General features: G+C 46.7%; 8 protein-coding genes across 8 annotated transcripts; 6 read left to right on the forward strand and 2 right to left on the reverse strand.

Annotated features, from left to right (window-relative positions):
* Positions 1-608: 608 nt before the first annotated feature.
* Positions 609-1,617, forward strand: BU24DRAFT_348506 (FAD/NAD(P)-binding domain-containing protein; the record flags this gene model as incomplete). The annotated part of the gene is made up of 2 exons (XM_033523567.1): positions 609-1,000; positions 1,056-1,617. The coding sequence occupies 2 exons, from the start codon at positions 609-611 to the stop codon at positions 1,615-1,617; spliced, it is 954 nt and encodes a 317-aa protein (XP_033382755.1).
* A 446-nt stretch (positions 1,618-2,063) lies between these two features.
* BU24DRAFT_410164 (FAD/NAD(P)-binding domain-containing protein) lies at positions 2,064-3,236 on the forward strand (the record flags this gene model as incomplete). The annotated part of the gene is made up of 2 exons (XM_033525970.1): positions 2,064-2,575; positions 2,624-3,236. 2 exons carry the CDS (start codon positions 2,064-2,066, stop codon positions 3,234-3,236), a joined length of 1,125 nt encoding a protein of 374 aa, XP_033382756.1.
* Positions 3,237-3,488: 252 nt separating this feature from the next.
* Positions 3,489-4,723, forward strand: BU24DRAFT_214140 (methyltransferase). Its single transcript, XM_033521978.1, has 5 exons — positions 3,489-3,943; positions 3,996-4,009; positions 4,059-4,145; positions 4,192-4,430; positions 4,479-4,723. Exons 1-5 carry the CDS (start codon positions 3,530-3,532, stop codon positions 4,577-4,579), a joined length of 855 nt encoding a protein of 284 aa, XP_033382757.1. The 5' UTR covers positions 3,489-3,529; the 3' UTR covers positions 4,580-4,723.
* BU24DRAFT_423375 (uncharacterized protein) lies at positions 4,701-6,359 on the reverse strand. Its single transcript, XM_033528233.1, has 2 exons — positions 5,911-6,359; positions 4,701-5,861 (listed from the first exon to the last, which is right to left on the reverse strand). Exons 1-2 carry the CDS (start codon positions 6,302-6,304, stop codon positions 4,867-4,869), a joined length of 1,389 nt encoding a protein of 462 aa, XP_033382758.1. The 5' UTR covers positions 6,305-6,359; the 3' UTR covers positions 4,701-4,866.
* Positions 6,360-6,490: 131 nt separating this feature from the next.
* BU24DRAFT_410167 (putative O-methyltransferase) lies at positions 6,491-7,791 on the forward strand (the record flags this gene model as incomplete). Its single annotated transcript, XM_033525971.1, has 2 exons — positions 6,491-6,704; positions 6,752-7,791. The coding sequence occupies 2 exons, from the start codon at positions 6,491-6,493 to the stop codon at positions 7,789-7,791; spliced, it is 1,254 nt and encodes a 417-aa protein (XP_033382759.1).
* BU24DRAFT_423377 (PLP-dependent transferase) lies at positions 7,530-9,440 on the reverse strand. Its single transcript, XM_033528234.1, has 4 exons — positions 9,173-9,440; positions 8,906-9,110; positions 8,435-8,847; positions 7,530-8,386 (listed from the first exon to the last, which is right to left on the reverse strand). Exons 1-4 carry the CDS (start codon positions 9,380-9,382, stop codon positions 7,934-7,936), a joined length of 1,281 nt encoding a protein of 426 aa, XP_033382760.1. The 5' UTR covers positions 9,383-9,440; the 3' UTR covers positions 7,530-7,933.
* Positions 9,441-9,587: 147 nt separating this feature from the next.
* On the forward strand, positions 9,588-12,741 carry BU24DRAFT_423378 (uncharacterized protein). The gene is made up of 8 exons (XM_033528235.1): positions 9,588-9,784; positions 9,841-9,924; positions 9,976-10,400; positions 10,453-11,025; positions 11,082-11,424; positions 11,482-11,982; positions 12,028-12,170; positions 12,218-12,741. The coding sequence occupies exons 1-8, from the start codon at positions 9,614-9,616 to the stop codon at positions 12,405-12,407; spliced, it is 2,430 nt and encodes an 809-aa protein (XP_033382761.1). The 5' UTR covers positions 9,588-9,613; the 3' UTR covers positions 12,408-12,741.
* A 288-nt stretch (positions 12,742-13,029) lies between these two features.
* On the forward strand, positions 13,030-17,910 carry BU24DRAFT_423380 (acetyl-CoA synthetase-like protein). Its single transcript, XM_033528236.1, has one exon. The coding sequence runs from the start codon at positions 13,251-13,253 to the stop codon at positions 17,892-17,894; it is 4,644 nt and encodes a 1,547-aa protein (XP_033382762.1). The 5' UTR covers positions 13,030-13,250; the 3' UTR covers positions 17,895-17,910.
* The last annotated feature ends 7 nt before the right edge of the window (positions 17,911-17,917 follow it).

Here is a 17,917-nt window from a genome sequence, read left to right on the forward strand (position 1 = left end):
CCTACCTAAATAGGGCCCTAAGATAGAAAGTAATCAGGGGTTATAGGTAGGGCCCTGACGTGCATACAGCATTGATCCTAGCGAGAGTGAGTTTCCTCCAATAGCGAAAGACATAGCACCTGGCCGAGGGCATTGGATCGAACCATCGCGTTCGCGTTCCGGCATGACCTATACTACCTACATACAGTAATCATGCACAGTGATCAATATCGACTACGTTGGATTGCCTTCCTGTCATGGTGAAATGGTACACCCGCACACTCCAAGCCTGCACGAAATCGGACTAGCGTCACCAGAAATCATTTCCATAGGCTGAACAGTAGAGGTTACGATACGACATACATGGACATGGTCCTGACCTGAACAATATCCTGTAAGGCGAAGTAAGGGTCAAAAATAGTCGAAAAAGCCTTGCGCGTCACAGCACATCTTACGCAGGTAAATCTACACATGTAACTCATGTCACATCTCATGGCTCGGGAGCCGCACCGGCACTTGCAGGCGATGCATCCAAATTTATTTCAAGTAGAAACATCCCAGGAAGACATTGAGAAATTGTATCTTGTCTTACTTTTCGGTGCATAGATCCGCTTTCAGTTCAATTGATCATGGGATCCCTAGTCGACGTCTTAATTGTCGGAGGCGGTGTTGCCGGCCTCAGTGCGGCATCGACTATTGTTCGGCAAGACCACTCGGTCCTGGTACTCGATTCACAGCAATACCGGAATGGAGGGAGTAAACACATGCATACGGTTCCGACATGGGATCATCGTAACCCTGCCGACTGGCGGGCTGCCGCGAAGAATGACTTCGAACGTTATGGCACCGTGAGTATTGAGCAAGAGGAGGCTGTGAAGGCAGAACAGCTGGAAGACGAACTGTTCAAGGTTACCGCTGCTAGTGGAAAACACTGGAAAGCGAAGAAACTGATTTTAGCAACTGGTGTCGAAGACGTCTTACCGGATATTCCTGGATACTCGGAATGTTGGATTTCCGGCATGTAAGGAGAGCATCTACATGATGTCACTTGCAGCGACCAGTCTGACAACCTGCAGATTTCACTGTCTCTACTGCCACGGCTGGGAAGAAAAGGGTGTGAGTTCTTCAGGTGGTCTCGCCATTGGAGAAAGTGCCTCTGTTCCGGTATCTCTGCACATAGCCCGCCAGGCCTTGCGCTTTTCAAAGAAAGTAACCATCTATACCGACGGTAATACGCAGTTGACCGACGATCTTGAAAGCGCGCTGAAAACTAGCGCTGCACCGATGGAAATCGATGCACGTAAGATCACTAGGGTCGAAAAGTCTCCCACAAGAGCTGAGGTCACGCTATACTTCAAAGATGGAGTATCCAAAACAGAGGGATTCCTCTTTGGGAAGCCGCCTACTAAGCTAAGGGGTGACCTGCACACGCAACTTGGGCTTGCAATGACACCCAAAGGGACGATAGTGGTAAATCCACCATTCAATCAGACAAGCATGAAGGGCATTTTTGCGGCAGGGGATTGCGCATCGCCAATGCAAACGGTGACAACGGCACAAGCCTCTGGCACAAATGCAGGTGCAGGTGCTCCGCTTCAGCTCCAGGCTGAGATGTGGGAGCAGACGCCTATCTTTTGATCTGCAACGGAAGTCAAAAGCATCCCCGGTAGATAGACATGTGGCCGTTGAAATCGTCTTATTCGGCCACTAAACTGCGATTAATCGCTCTGGCTGTACGGAATGATATAATGATCAGCAATTCATCATGTATACATGCTTTCATTGGTTGTATCAACACGATGGGTACATTTTAAATGCGAAGCTCAGCTTCTTGGTCGGAACCCGAAAGTGCGTGCGTACAACGTTCCCTCTGTGCGACTTAGGATTGATCGCCGCCCTGCAGACACTTACTTGCACAAGCAGGAAGTTCCCTTCCATAATCTACTGGTCTCGCTTCATTCGCCTTGCCGGCCGCCGGCTGCTTACGTAGTTCCGAATAGGGAAGGATGAAACAGCTATCAACAACCATCTATTCCATTGATTCCACGCCCATCTGTGAATTATCTCAGTTCAAGATCCACATGATGTTTCCTTTAGAGAGTCGACTGAGTAGTCTTATTTGGTTCTCTCTGAGCGCCTTTCTCCTCTCCTTACTACTCATAAACTCACCGGAAGGTCGACTTCCCTTGATTTTAGTTGACCATCCAGACAACATCACAGATGTGTTGATATTAGGCGGGAGCCATGCAGGCCTATCCGGAGCTCTTACCCTCGCACGGCACCAACATGATATCATTGTGTTTGATGATTCGAAGCCACGGAATTGGTGGAACACGCCAATGCATGTGTTGCCAACATGGGAACACCGATCGCCAAGCGACTTACGAAGAACAAGTCGAAGAGAACTGCAGTCTACCGGGCTGGTAACATTCGTAGAGGAAAAGATAGTTAAGGTAGAGAAGGAACACGATTCTTTGTTCCATGCGACAGGCTCAAGCGGCAAGAAGTGGTCTGGAAAGAAGTTACTCGTGGCTATTGGAAACGAATTCGACTATCCTGATATCCCTGGGTACAAAGACAATTTTCCTGACAAAATGTAAGGCATTAATATTCATTTGTGCGACCGAGAGCTCACAACTTTTAGACTTCATTGTTTATTTACGAGAGGCTTTGAATTTCGAGGTAGCGCTTCTGCTGGAGTCATCGCGGCAGACCTTGCAAGCTCACCGCCGCATGCCGCCATCCTTGTTGAAGATGCTAGCAAGTTCGCCGAGAACGTGACTCTCTACACAAATGGAGATCATGAACTTGCAAAGGCTATATCGACTATTTTGGTACAGAAAGGCGAGTCTCATATTTCCATCGATCCGCGAAAGATTATCAGGCTCGCAAAAAACACAACAAGCAATGGTATTACGCTGTCATTCAGCGATGGCAATGACCGTACCGAGAGTTTTCTTGTCCATCAGCCAGCTACTAAGATGGCCGAAGGCATTGTGGGTGAGCTAGGTCTAGAGACGAACGCTCGAGGGGATATTGTTACGAAGATGCCGTTCTACCAGACCAATGTCCCCGGGGTTTTCGCAGCAGGAGATTCAGCCAATCCTTTTAAGAACATACCAAGTGCAATTTTTCAAGGAGCAAACGCAGGCGCTGGAATTGCAAGAGAACTTCCCAGGCGATTTACAAGACATTCAACAAATAGACTCCAAAGTGGTGGCTTAACTACCTGGTTCACCAATTGGATTCGTGCTTAGTCGTACCTACGTAATCGGTCGCATGAAGATGGATATACGGTGCGGGCGGAGATATTTCAGAGACAGCTACAGAACGTCATGTTTGTTTCTATCAAGAAGCAATAGAAACTGAAATAAATATTTACCGCTTGTTGAGTATGGCATCTGCTGAAAAGATGTCTTGATCAGAAAGTAGCTCAGATCGGGTACCGGTGAACATGTCATCCCGGACCCCGCCTAATAGAAACTTAAAAAGCAGCCACTTTACCTCTCCTTCGTGAGGGCATTGTTATAACTCTGTTACCCTATGTATCATGGCCTCTGTCCAAGCTTGCATGTCATTTCTGGAACCTTGGCCGTCCACAGCCGAGAAAGAATCGCCTTACGTTCGCGGAATTGTAGAGGAGCAGTATCCCTCCACTAATTTCAAGAACGAAGATCAAACAGTGCAATTTACCGATGCAAGATTGATAAAAGAGCTATTCACACTTGACAACAATGGATTCGCGTGGACGAACAGTTCTGCCCTCCCCGATCAAGTGCTTGACGTGATCAGGTCCAAGGAAAAAGAACGGGTCATGGGCAAATACTATCCATTGGTGGAGAAGCTATTGAAAGACACATTGGGAGCGACGCATGTAATCATTTTCGATCATACGTACCGAAAACGAGACCCTAGTTTGGATCTTAAAGCAAATCCGAATGAGAGAGAACAGCCAGCTACAGTAGTCAGTTCAACCATCACTGTTCTTACTCTCAATACATGCTAAGACGATATAGGCCCACTGCGATCAGTACGGTTGAAATACCTGCCATGCGGAAGAATAAACTAACATCGTCGAGATCTGCTCTTGGTGCTAGTCGACGCGTGGAACGCCATGCGGGCGATGATGCTGAACGACTTCTCAAGGGAAGATGTCAATTGATCAAGTAAGGCTTACGAGTTCCTCTATATGATTCGTCTAATATTCTCCAGTGTCTGGAGACCCATCAGCGGAGTTGTGGAAGATTGGCCGCTTGCGATGATGGATTTTCGGTCAATGAAGCCATCCGAAGTCCATCCAACAAATATTTTTAGACAGGCACATGATTTCATTGGACAGACTGTTGGAATCAATTATTCGCCCGAGCAAAAGTGGTACTATCTTGAGAAGCAAACTCCAGAGGAGGTGACATTGATCAAGATCTGGGACAATAAAGACGATGTTGCAAATAGTAAGTTTTACTCACGATTCTGAAGAAAGCGCTAAGACTAGAGATCAGTGTGCGCACATTCTGCTTTTCAACATCCGGACCATGAAAGAGCAATTATACCTCGTGAAAGCATAGAAGTGAGGTGCTTGGTCTTTTATGAGAACTCATAGGTACAAGCGCTATATTTTGGCTGTTGATCTCTGTTAAAAAATAGTCTTCATGCAGTTCTCATATGTTGTTTCGAAAATAGAGCGAAGTAGCCTTTGAGAGGCAGCTAGTAAGGCGGTTCAGGTTGCATGTAAGATAGCAAATATATCACGAGGTTTCTATATCTTTCTACAATTTATGTGTAGTTATCCTTTTCCAATAAACATCGCCGGAACATCTATACACCAGATGGTTCGGCCAGGACGTGGGTAGCAACCTAGGCTTTCACTGGTTGACTACTAATAATAGTCTAACGTACTGAAAACAAGTTGCATACGAACAGACCCAACGATATGATCATCAGTCCAGAACCAAGGAAAAATACTTCCCCGCCCGCCGTTTTGTAGCTTTGCCACCCTCCAAGAACGACAGGTCCCAACACATCTCCCATCGTCTCCATCATGGCTAGTGCCGCTAGAACTTCCGCTCTTCGAGACCCAATATGTCCAGAAATGCCGTGCGCTTTGACGAATGACGGTGTGGGTAGTCCCAATGCCAACAGGGCAGCTGCGACATACACTTGCCAGGCTTCAGATGAGGAACCAAGGGCGACTAGTGACAAAGCTTGACATCCGAATGAAAGAACCGCAAGAGTACTATTTTCCAGTTTCGTTTCTGCACTCTGTGAACTTTCCCGGGATAACATCTGATAAATCTTTGGCATAACATACACGCTCATGAAGATGTATAGCGCGCCAATTGAGTGCACTAGGCTGATTAGGAAGCCGTTCTCTCTACTAGTAAATCCGAACTCAATGGATGTATGAATCAGTAGGGCGCTGAAGATGTATGATTGGACCACGTTATACAAGAGTAGACTGAGGCCACAAAAGAGGGTTGAATGGTTCCTAGCCAAGGCTTGCAATGGAAGAATGAAAATCTTCAATGTTGCGTGCGAAGTTTGTTCAACTTCTGGACCTTCCTCGTCCGGGCGGGGATTCTCCGAGTCATCTATGGTGACCACTTTCGGATGCACTATGAGTTGCAAGTATGCAGCTGCAAGTGCGAAAAGCGTAATTGCGGCGACAAAACTGATCGAAGAGTTTGTGAACCATCCGGCAACGAATGGTGATGTCGATATTCCGACCATGTACAAGGCTAGTGAGTAGCCGATAAACGATGATGCTTTCTCTGCTCTTGGATGTTGTGTATACGCAGTATTGAGCGCAAAGTGCAATATGTTGTCGGATGCGAGACCGTCAAACAATTTACTGGACAGTGCTACGTATATGTTTTGTAGATTTTCTTTCCTCTGTTAGCTTAAGCATAATTCAAACTGTAACATTTTACTGACTTCCCACAAATAGCATCATAGGACTCATAGAGCGAATGGTAATCCAGAAGGTTAGTCCGAGTTTTAGTTTTGTTTTCGTGATTCTTTGGAGGGGACCCAACGAGGCTATTCCAAGGATGTTCGATATCGCCGTCGCAACCGCTACATAACCGGCAAATCTATTCGTTTCTTGTCCTTTACAATGGGTTGCATCCTTGCAAAGGAGCGTCGCGTATGTGTAGTAAGCGGTTGCAGAAGTTGAAGATAGGGCTAATGCAGAGAGAAGAGCGAGCGGAAGTACCAGTACTGGAGGCAGATAGGTTGTTCTGCTGATAGATCCGCTTCCAGCTTCATTCTGATCTGTGTTCTCTCCATTATCCAGTAGATTTGTTTGCTCTGAAGGTGGGCCAACCATATTGTTTTTTTTTTGAGAAGATACGTTGAACGATGCACTTTTCTAGTTTGCGCTGATGTAGATGTCGTGGGGGGCAAAATCACAGTACATCCGGTAGCCGAGCGGAACTCTTTTCTTCGATCCGTCTTATTATATGAACGGTGAACATCGCGACAATGATAAAACATCACGAAGAGGAGAACCAAAATGGCCGATATTATTCTTCAAAAACTCATAGTGGACTTGAAGTCTGCACTCCAAGGGTTGCGATCCGATATCACTTTGCAGAAAGCCCTCCACAACGAAAATGCATTGCCAGACAAAGCCCTTTCGGGTCTTTCATCAGAAGCGCTAGACCTTCTCTCTGAGGCGAGGCTCGAGCTTGAGCCCAGCCAAATGGTCCTTGCGGATCACTTCATGGGTAGAGTACCTTGTTTACTCGGTCGAATGTCTTGCTAAGGTTGTCAGGGTATATGAGCACGAAAGCTCTCTGTGCTGCAGTTGATCTGAACCTTCCGGATATCATGCGCGCTGGACCTGTGTTATTCGATAATCTTTGCGAAGCAGCCAATGCTCGACCCGATCGATTGCGTCAAATAATGCGCACCCTGGTCAACAACGGCGTATTCTCATATGACCCCACGAAAGACCTATATCAGAACAATAGGGCGTCTCAATTGTTACTATCTGACCATTGGACACAATGGCGCAATTGGGTAGACCTTTACGGCAACGAGTTCTACGATATGTCGCGCGGCATCCCGCTTTCTTGTAGAAAGGACGCTGTACGTGCGCCAGCGCAAATTAACTTCGATACAGATAAAAACATGTTTGTGTACTTCACGGAACAAGGCTGGATGCCTAAATTCTTCAAAACTTTGAGTGGAGGTGCGATTGCGATGGCGCCAGGGATACTCCAGGACTACCCGTGGGACGAAGTATCCGATGGGACAATTCTTGATCTGGGTGGCGGGAGTGGCGGGCTGATTGCATTGCTACTTCGTGGGCTTCCAACATTAAAAGGCGGCGTCTTCGATCTTGCTAAAGGTATCGAGCAAGCAAGAATAAACTTCCATGGCGAGGCCGGAGAGTACAAAGATGTTGGCTCGCGCGTGCCAGAGGAGAATCTCATTATCGGAGATTTCTTGAAAGAGGTGCCGAGCTTCGAAATATACACCATGAAGTGGTGTCTGCACGACTGGGATGATGAAAATGCGACTACAATACTGCAGAACATACGGCGCGCAATTCGCAAAACCCCTCTCAGTCGGCTCGTAATCCTAGAATCTATTCTCCAAGACGGTCATACAGGGAGGATGTCTCGCTATGGAGATCTGAACATGATGGTCGCTGTCGGTGGCCGGGAAAGGGATCGGAGTGATTGGGAGCGCCTAGCAGGCTCGAGTGGTTGGAGGCTGAACAGAATCTTTGTGCTTAGGAATGCGTGGCCTTCAGCCATCGAGTTCGTCCCTGACTGGGACTGGACGCAGGGTCTCTCATGCACGTAAGAATTGCATTAAATTTTCTGACATTATTTCCGATAATGTTCTCCTTCGTAGATTTCATGCATGCGGTGGAGGTCACATGTTGCAACCGTCAATCGACAACAGGAAGAAACGCAAATCAAGAAGTGAAAATGACTGGAGCGCGTCATGATTTTTCTGCAATCCCAGAGTAAACAGTCCCCATCCTTCGAATCGCTTCTTGTAACACTTCTGGTTCTACAGCAAAAAGCACTCGAGCCCAGCCCTTCTCGGCGTCCGGCCCATGGTATGCTTTCCCTGCACTTACCAACACGCCAGCGGCCTTAAGCTTGCTGATCATCTCCGCTTCTTCTTCCCAGGTCTTTGCGTCTATCAGACGTGCAAACACATACAAACCTGCGTTTGCTGGGAAGTATTGAATATCATACTGTTTGAAAAAACCGGTAAGCGTTTTGTATGCTATGCTCAGTCTCTCGGCATTATCCTTCATCAGCGAAGGCAGCTGCGGTGACGACAGTAGTTTGATGGTACATATAGCCGATAGTGAAGAAGTTTGGGTGTTCGCTGCCAATGCAAGGCCCACGGCCATCCCAGGGTTTGCTTGAGTTACGGTGACGCCCTGCGTTCGATTAGCTCATGCTTGGGAGTCGGATATTATTGCGTTCACCATTCGAAAACCACTTTGACCGAAGTCTTTACTCATGCTCCAAACTACATGGACACGTGACGGGTCAACTCCAATACTGTCAAGATTGATCGATAATGCGGACACGAATTGATGATTCTCAGTAATTTCCGGGTTTGGGAATATGGAGAGAGCATAGATTTCGTCCGAGATAAAGTGGAGATCATGTTTCTCGCAAAATCGTAAACACGCCTCAAGGACACTTTTTGGGTAGCAAACTGCGAGAGGATTATGTGGATTTGTGATTATGAGTGCTTTGATTGGGATGGTCGCATTTTCGTAAGCCTGTTCGAGCGCGCCAATAAGTTTGTCGCTGAAGTTGTCATCGAAGGATGGCAAGGACACCAACACCGGCGTGACAGAGGAGCGAACCCGAAATCCGAAATCAAAACCATCTGCATTATCTCTCGGTCAGAGGAGCTGTACCTGTGATGGTGACAACTTTTCACTTACTCCAATAAGGTCCGGGTGTCAGTATCCCTTCACCAGGATCGCAGATGTTGTAAAGAAGCGTATCTACACAAGCCATAGCCCCCGGTGCCGTGGCAAGATGGGAAGGTTCGACGGGTGTATATGGCGCGAAGTAGTCATTGAAAAATTTGGCATATGCTTCTAATAGCTCCGGATCGCCTGAGAAGCCTTTTGGGTACGAAAAGTGCTGGGGTATAAATCAGTTCCACGAACGCTTGTACTCATCATGCTCCATTCAATATGGCTAACCTTGGGAAGTAGGTCTTGCGCGATAGCATCTTTACAGATATCAATCAGCTCTGGGCGTAACAGCCAATTCTCTGCAGTTGAAAGATCGATGTTGGTGTTCACTTTCTTTGATCTCTCAGCAACAACATCCTTGATCTTGGGCAGAATCCCCTCAACGGTTGCCCATCCACGTTTGGATAATTTTGGCTGCACGTCAGGTTTGTCCGACATTTCGGTATTACACTGGCCTGGAATGAAAAATATAATCTGTGTTGCCACAGGCGCTAGGTGCCGATAAATGTAGTTGTTGCTGTTATCGGATTCGTAGACTGCCTATATCAGCCGGCTCCCGATCGGAAGGCATTGTAAGCGCCGCGATTTCATAGGCCGGTCAATTAAACATAATCAAGATTATAAGCTTCGCGCGTTTTCAACTCCTGACTTTCAGCGGCTCGAACGAAAATGAAGCTGGAAACAAGCATATTGGTTTACGCTTACCCACTTTCTCTGTACGTCGTTCGGCTTTTGTGTCCACTCGCCTTTCGCCGGCAGACCGACCATGTCGCGAAGGAGAAAGCGCGAAGGTTCAATACGATAATTTGGTACCTTCAGTGCGTACTATCTTTATTAATGGTAAATTTCCTGATTGCAATAGACATGCACGATGATGGTATCTAATGTAGTTGAAGCTCATGACCGTTGGTTTCGCTGTTCCAGCATACATATCTGCTATTCGTCATGACAAAGGAATTCTATTAAACGAAGCCTTCCTTGTAAGTCGTAGATCAGAGATTAGGAGAATTTTTGACTTATGTTCTCAATAGATTTCTTACGCCTCTGTTGCGCTCTACTATCTTGCTGGTCTGCTTCCCGATCCAGTTGACGATTTCGCACCCGGAGCTTCCAATTTTTGTGTTTGGATCGTTGGGCTGTCCTTTGAGGGATTATTATGGACTTTTTACGTGAGGACTCTCAACTCCTTCGCTACGCCTCATCTTGTGTTGGGAATCTTCAGGATGGCTATCCTGCTCATGATGATCTCAGCATATGCAACTGCTAGATGGAACCATGTCGTCAGAAAAGTCCATTCACAAGAGACGGATAGGCTCCTTGGTTCGAATGGGAATGACCCAAATGGATACGGGTCAATTGGCGGAAACACCATGCCGGCCACCAAGACTGCACCAGAACGTAAAGCGGGATGGTTGGACTATTTCATTGGCTTCCGGATCTTATTTCCCTACATATGGTAACGTCCATATCTTAGTGTTAGCTATGGATTTTCGCTAACTTCTATGAAGGCCTTCCAACTCTCATAAGCAGCAACTTATATTTTTGGCGAGTTTGATCTTGGTCATTGCTCAAAGATTGATCAATATTTTGGTACCATGGCAACTTGAGATTTTGGTCGCTTCACTTGGACAGGGAAAAATGCCATACAAGAACATCGCTTTGTATGTCACCTGCCGCGCTCTTCAAGGCCAACAAGGAATTCTTGGCTCAGCTCGGGCTATCCTATGGATTCCAGTCAGCCAATCACTTTTCCGGAGACTAACCTGCGCGGCGTTCGAACACATCTTGGGACTTTCGCTCGAGATGCACCTCAGCAAGCGCATCGGCGAAGTAATGAGTGCTCTCAATAAAGGCAGTGCCTTGAACACATTCTTGGATGGGTTTGCGTTTCAATTGTTTCCAATGGTTTTTGATCTAGGCATTGCTGCTATCTACTTCCTCGTACGAGTTGATGCAGTGTATGCATTGATCATTATTGGGGTAATGTGGAGTTACATCTACATGACAATTTACATGGCCCAGTGGCGCGCAGAGGCGCGCAGGGAGATGGCTAAACGAGATCGAGAAATGGACGCCGCAAAGTATGTTGCATCTTTCGGACCACACATGGACAAGAGAAGCTGATTCCACCTCTTAGAATGGATACAATGATGTCCTACGAAACCGTTCACCACAACGTCGCCGTTCCGCTCGAGGTAGAGAGATTTGATACCCATGTTTCTGCCTATCAGAAATCAGAGTTTTTGGTATTATTCTCACTCAACGCCCTGAACATCACTCAGAATATGGTTCTTACCGTGGGCATTCTGCTAGTGGTTCTTATATCATCCTTCCAAATATCACTGGGTGTTCAATCGGTAGCCATGTTTGTCGGTATTCTGGGCTACATGACCCAACTGCAAGCGCCTCTACAATTCTTCGGTAGCTTTTACAATCAGGTCCAGACTAACTTGGTCGAAGCCGAGCGCATGCTTGATTTGGTAAGTAGGAGGGAGCTTATCAATTGTCAAATTTCTACAAGCTAAGGAAATTATCAGTTCAAGCAGAAGCCTACCATAGTTGACTCGAAAGATGCTGCGGACCTCTTGCATTATTCTGGTCACATATCATTTCGTAATGTTTCATTCGCATACGACGCCCGTCAACCAATTCTTCGTAACATTTCATTCACCGTGAAGCCGGGTACTTCTACAGCCATTGTTGGCGAGAGTGGGAGCGGAAAGTCGACCTGCTTGAAGCTGCTTTATCGTTTCTATGATACCAAAGACGGCAGCATCTTACTTGATGGTAAGGATTTACGGACTCTTAAGATCCAAAGTTTTCGGAAATACATCGCCATCGTACCACAGGATACTATTTTATTCAACTCAAGTATCCTGTATAATCTGCTGTATGCAAATCCGAACGCTACCTTGGAAGAGGTACACGAGGCCTGTCGCGCAGCTAGCATTCACGACAAAATTCTTACTTTCCCTGATGGGTACGAGACAAAAGTAGGCGAGCGAGGCCTGCGGCTCTCTGGGGGGGAGAAACAGCGTGTAAGTGTACGATAGTTCATTTGATTTCTCTCTAACATGGCGCAGATTGCGATAGCCCGAGCAATCTTGAAGAATCCGCAAGTCATATTAATGGACGAGGCTACAGCGAGTCTTGATTCCAGTACAGAGCAACAAATTCAAGGCGCCCTGGAGACTGTAACCAAGGGATTGACTACAATAACAATCGCGTAAGTAAAGCATGAAAGTCCTCCACCAGAAGGCTAACTCCATCCAGCCATCGACTATCGACTATCACCGAATCTGACCAGATACTCGTTATGCATCAAGGAGAGATTGACGAGCGAGGTACTCACGAAGAATTACTGTCTTTGGGTGGTAGATACAAGACTATGTGGGAAAAGCAGATGAGCTATGATGCTACTCAAGGTTCCTCGTCTGATAACAGCGACAGCTCAGTTGATTGATAGTTTAGATTCCCCTGTACCGTCGGGTGCTGCCGTCTTATTCACAGGAACTAGAAAGACTCTATAGAAGAAAAGAATCACTGGACGAAGAGAGAATCCCTTATCTACGGCATGTTAAAGAGAACTCTGGCTCTATTTATCTGTTGCATCTATAGGCGATAGTATTGTAATATTTAGATAAGCAAACATATGTTCAAGATTGCAAAGTCTGGCAGTGGCTGCATTTTGAGCGAAATAAGGCGTGGGTCTTTTCGACTTGCGTGACCTTTTCTGATTATTTCCCAACACCACGGAAGGGTCCTGCAGCGCTCTGACCACAGTGCAAGGGCAGGGAAGGTGAGTGAAGATCCATGCAGCATATTGTCAGACTGCCGGCCGTTATGCAGAAAGGTTTCACATCTGAATGGTACAGCGAATAAATGGATGTTATTTGAACCCCGAGGACCCTTAAAAACTGACCAGATGGCTGATCTGATTGGAACAATCGTCCGGTAGCCGATCATTGCCAGTGAAACAAAATCACGATTCTATTGACTCGTGATTAAACTATTACGGTTTGGGATTTATTCACTTAATTTTAATTTAGAGAAGTAAGGTCTACACTGCAGTCGGGTTCCGATGGCGCCTATCTTTGGCGTCTATCATCTTTTGCTATTTCGCTGACTCACATATCGGTATCCGGTAAAACTCAAGTACAATCCACACGACAAGAATCCCACATCGAATTGTGATCAGGCAACTGCAACGATCGTCACTTCAATTATTGATGCCTATGTAACACAACGAACTGAGGTCCCTGATATTCCAACATTTGCGAATGAAGGATTCCAACTCGGCTTCCAAATGACGCGATCACCCACAGCATTACTTGCTCTGCAGGAGATATCTTATGCACTCGATATTCCAATAAACTCAATTGATGTGCAGAAAGACCTCCTGAGTAATGGCGCCAATTCGATAACCCTCGTTCGCCTCCACTATGCACTGAAAACCATTGGCATTCACATGAAACTCGAGACTATGGTTTCTGAAGTCACTATCGAGCAGCTTCTTGGCCACTTGGCGCAGAGAAGTACAACTTCAGTCAGTCCCTGTAATCGATTCTTCAAGCGCAAAGCAGTGGCAAAAGTCGAGTCACCGTCTAAGCGTAACACTGCCGGCGTCAAACCTGAAATTACCAACACGTCAATTCTGAAGTACAATCTTCGATATCCGATGACCGAAATCCAGCTTACACTTCTACAATCGAGTTTGGAAAATCCTGGTTCCAACATCATATCTTACCACGAGACGCACTTACCGAGAGATGTGCCAACACTTCGGGCAGCTTGGGCAAAGGTTTTACAACTTGAACCCTTGCTAAATAGCTCTTATATCCTTGAAGGATCTAAAGCCTATATTGTTGAGCGGAACCATAACTCTATAGACTGGGAGGAAGTCATTGTCGCTGACACCAAGTCCTATAACCGGGAAATCAACAAACAGGACAAAGAAACGCCGATATTTGGACATTGTTTTAGAGTCGTTACTCTTGCACCACACAATGGCAATACTGGAAGGAGTAGAATTATTTGGAGAGTACACCACGGATTGATTGATGGCTACTCACACCTACTCCTACTCTCAAGGCTAGAGAAAGCTTTGCTGGGGGCTGCCCTTGGTCCAACAGCACCGTTCTTCCAGTTTGCAGAAAATCTTCGAAAATTACAAAACGACTCTGCGGCTTCCGGTATGACTTATTGGGCAAAAAGGCATGTTGAACATGACCGGCCGGCATCGCGTTTGTTGCTCCCAACTCCTGCCAAATCTCTAGCGCTTCGGGGAGAGTGCAATATTTTCGAGAGATCCCTTGATCATAGTATTCTCGCGACTTCCTGCAAGAAGATTGGAATAACGTTCCCGACATTATATTATGCAGCCTGGGCCTTGACCATGGCACGGTTTACGGATTCGTCAGATGTACTGTTCGGAACAGTATTCAATGGGCGTTCATTGCCTATTGCGGGAAGCAATTCGGTAATCGGCCCAACCATCAATACACTCCCTGTTCACATCAGGATCGATTCTAGCTTGACTGTTGCTCAGTATCTGCGGGATGTGTTCAGGGACATCTTAGAGCTGAATTCAATGCAGTGGACAATACCCAACCATGGCTTCAGTCGGAACTTTCAAACCGCCTTAAACATACAGAATACGCCACATTTCGTGAGAAGATCTCTTTTACCCATCGAAACACCTTTTAGCACGATTCGTTCGGATGTTCCCCTTCAAGTGGAGATTGTCCGTGGGACCACCGACTTGATACGATTTCATTATCAATTAGAACATTTCAACCAATGCCAGATCGAGACAATCAGCGAGGTCTTCACGTCTGCAATAACGATCGTTCTGAAACCAGACGCAACCGTAGGCTCTTGCCTTACATCTATCGTAGACAGCACACATCGGAATACGTTGAGCTGTTGGGGAAACTGGAACTCTATACATACACGAACTGCTTCTTTCAAGGATGATCTAGTTACTTTATTCCAACGAACTGCCTCCCAGTATCCTTCGGCAATAGCAATACAGAAAGGATCTCAAACGATGAGTTACAAAGAACTCGATCTGAAGTCATCGTCTGTGGCCAGGGCGATATCGGCCAATGTTGAAGTGGGGGATGTGGTATGCGTGCACGCCGATCGTTCATTTAATTGGATCATCGCGATATATGGGGTTCTCAAAGCTGGAGCGATTTATTGCCCGTTAGTCGATACCCTTTCAGCCTCTATACGCGATTCGAATTTCCTTGCTTCAGGTGCTAAGGTTTTTGTTGCCGGAAAAAAAATCGAAACCCGGCACAAGCCAGCCTTTAGTGGGAAGACTATTACAGTCGAAGACATCTTGCTTGGAGAATACGCTGGGGGAATAGTTCAAAAAAATGTATCAGCAGGCCCACACCCTGACCGAGGAGCGTACCTCTGCTTTACATCTGGATCCACTGGAAAACCTAAAGGTGTCTTGTGCCATCATCGAGGGCTTGTTGCCTTCCAACGAGATTTTGACGTCAGGCTACAAGCCCGCCCGGGTTGGAAGATAGCGCAAGTCATGTCTGCAGCTTTCGATGGAAGCATTCACGAAATTTTCTCAACATTTAGTTACGGGGCTACACTTTTGCTCGGGGGCTCAAAGGGCATCAACCACCTGATGGGAGCGGACGCAGCTATCCTCACCCCCTCGGTAGCCAGAGCGTTAGATGTTCAGAGCCTTCCCAGCTTGAAAACGGTTTATTTCGTCGGTGAAGCGGTGACACAAGACCTGTGTGATTCGTGGGCGTCGGAAAAGACGGTGTTCAACATGTACGGCCCGACTGAGGCAACATGCGGCGCGACAATAAAACGGCTTCACCAGAATCATCTCGTCAGCCTCGGAGCTCCAAATCCTTCGACCAGGATCTACGTTTTAGACAGCGCGCAGAGACTGGCACCTCTTGGTGTAATCGGGGAGATCTATCTCGCTGGTGTGCAGGTAGCTTCGGGCTATGTGGCAAACAGGAAAGACACCGAAACTCGTTTCTTGTTTGATTCCGTCAATCCACAGTTTGATGAGAGGATGTACAAAACTGGCGATAAAGCGTACTGGAACGAGGGTGGCGAATTGGTGCTTCTTGGTCGTTCAGACCGACAAGTAAAGCTCCGCGGTTTCCGCATAGATCTAGATGGTCTAGAGGTTCAGTTTCTTGATGCTCAAGAGAAAGGGATGGACGTTTCGCAGGTTGCCATTGTAGTCAATGATGGCGATCTGGTGGCGTATGTCCAGCCTGAGAGCGCAGACGTGAATAAACTTCGACAATCCCTTCGAACACGGCTTGCACACTACGCTATGCCGCGATGGATTGTACCTATAGACTCATTTCCAATGACATCAGCCGGAAAACGGGACTACAAGAAACTCGAAAGCTCCGCGCAATATCTTCGAGTTCAATCAGATATCGACATCATTACTGAGAACGTCACTCTGCTAGAGGATCTTATCATCTCTATCCTAAGAGAGACCTTGATATTGCCAGATGATGTCTTGATTCCTCCAACCTCGAATTTTATTGATCTTGGAGCGAACTCAGTCTCGTTACTATCTTTGTCACACCACATCTCTAAGGCACTTTGCCGAAAGGTGCCATTACAATCAGTCATGCAATCGTCAACTCCACAGGATCTAGCATGGACGCTGTCAATTTCTGAGCTTGATGCCGCAGGCAACGAACCCGAGAGCGATGGCCTTATGTTAGGTGAAGAAAATGTCTCACCGATCGAAGCAGACTGGTGGTACAAATACAAATCTCATCATGACACCTCCGCTTTCAGCGTCAGTTTTGCATGTAAACTAGGTGCAGAGGTTGATGTACCGAGGTTGATGAAAGCGTGGGATAGAGTTCTTTCGCAGCATCGCATACTCCGTTGCAACTACCGCTCGGAGCCTGATGGTAGGATCGTACGAACGTACGCGAACAATCCTCCAAAAACATGTTTTCGAGAACTCTTCGATCTTGACACTGAGATGCATGTCCCCTTCAATTTGGAAAAGGGAAATCTCATTCGGGTCATCTGCTCGCCGAAAACTATGTTGGTGGTCATCAGTCATATCCTATGTGACTTGACAACTTTGGACAATCTGCTTAATCAAGTTGCAAGGATCTATGCTTTCCGCGATCCGCAATATTCGAACATGACTTACTCGCAAACGCGATGGAATAAGAGTATCACGTGTGCTCAGCGAGCATTTTGGACCACATGCTTCGATAATATACGCCCGTTTTCGTTCAGGCAAAACGATATCCCGACAAGAAGTACTTGGGTGGGAGATTCCCATTTAGTTCGGATTCCGAATTTGACTTTCAGCCGTATGAAGAAGTACACGGCAATACAAAAAGCAACAATGCATCAGCTAGCTTTAGCGGCCGTGAGTTTGGCACTACAGCCTGATCAAAGAGATAAGGACATTGTCATCGGCGCCCCATACCTCAACCGGAACCCAGAGAGTGAGATGGGAACTATTGGTCTCTTCCTTCAGCCTTTACCCATACGCATCAAGTACAGCGGCAAAACAACTTCCTCCTCGGATACAAGCTCTTACATTCGAGCCGTGCAGCTGGCAAGCCGCGATGCCGTATCCCATGCTTTGCCGTTTCACCAGCTCCTCTCTATTCTGGATGATAAATTTGACACTCCCAAGAGTCAACTGTTGGACTTCATGGTAACTTTCCACGATGCTGGAGATATGCCCAAGTTAGATGTTCCTGGCGTTGAGCCAATCAACACCTGGACAAGAGGCGCAAAGTTTAAATTGATGGCTGAGTTTACAGCTATGAGAGATGGGAGTCTAATGTTAAGGTTGGAATATAGTACAGAATGTTTCACGAAGGCTGAAGCTGAGATTGTTGGTAATAGAATCGTGGCATCGCTTGAAGGGCTGATCACGAAAGGAACTCTTGAAGAGATAAGGCAATAAGTAGGCGCCGCGAAATCGTAGAA

The sequence above is a fragment of the Aaosphaeria arxii genome (assembly GCF_010015735.1).
Source record: "Aaosphaeria arxii CBS 175.79 unplaced genomic scaffold BU24scaffold_5, whole genome shotgun sequence".
NCBI classification, from domain to species: domain Eukaryota; kingdom Fungi; phylum Ascomycota; class Dothideomycetes; order Pleosporales; genus Aaosphaeria; species Aaosphaeria arxii.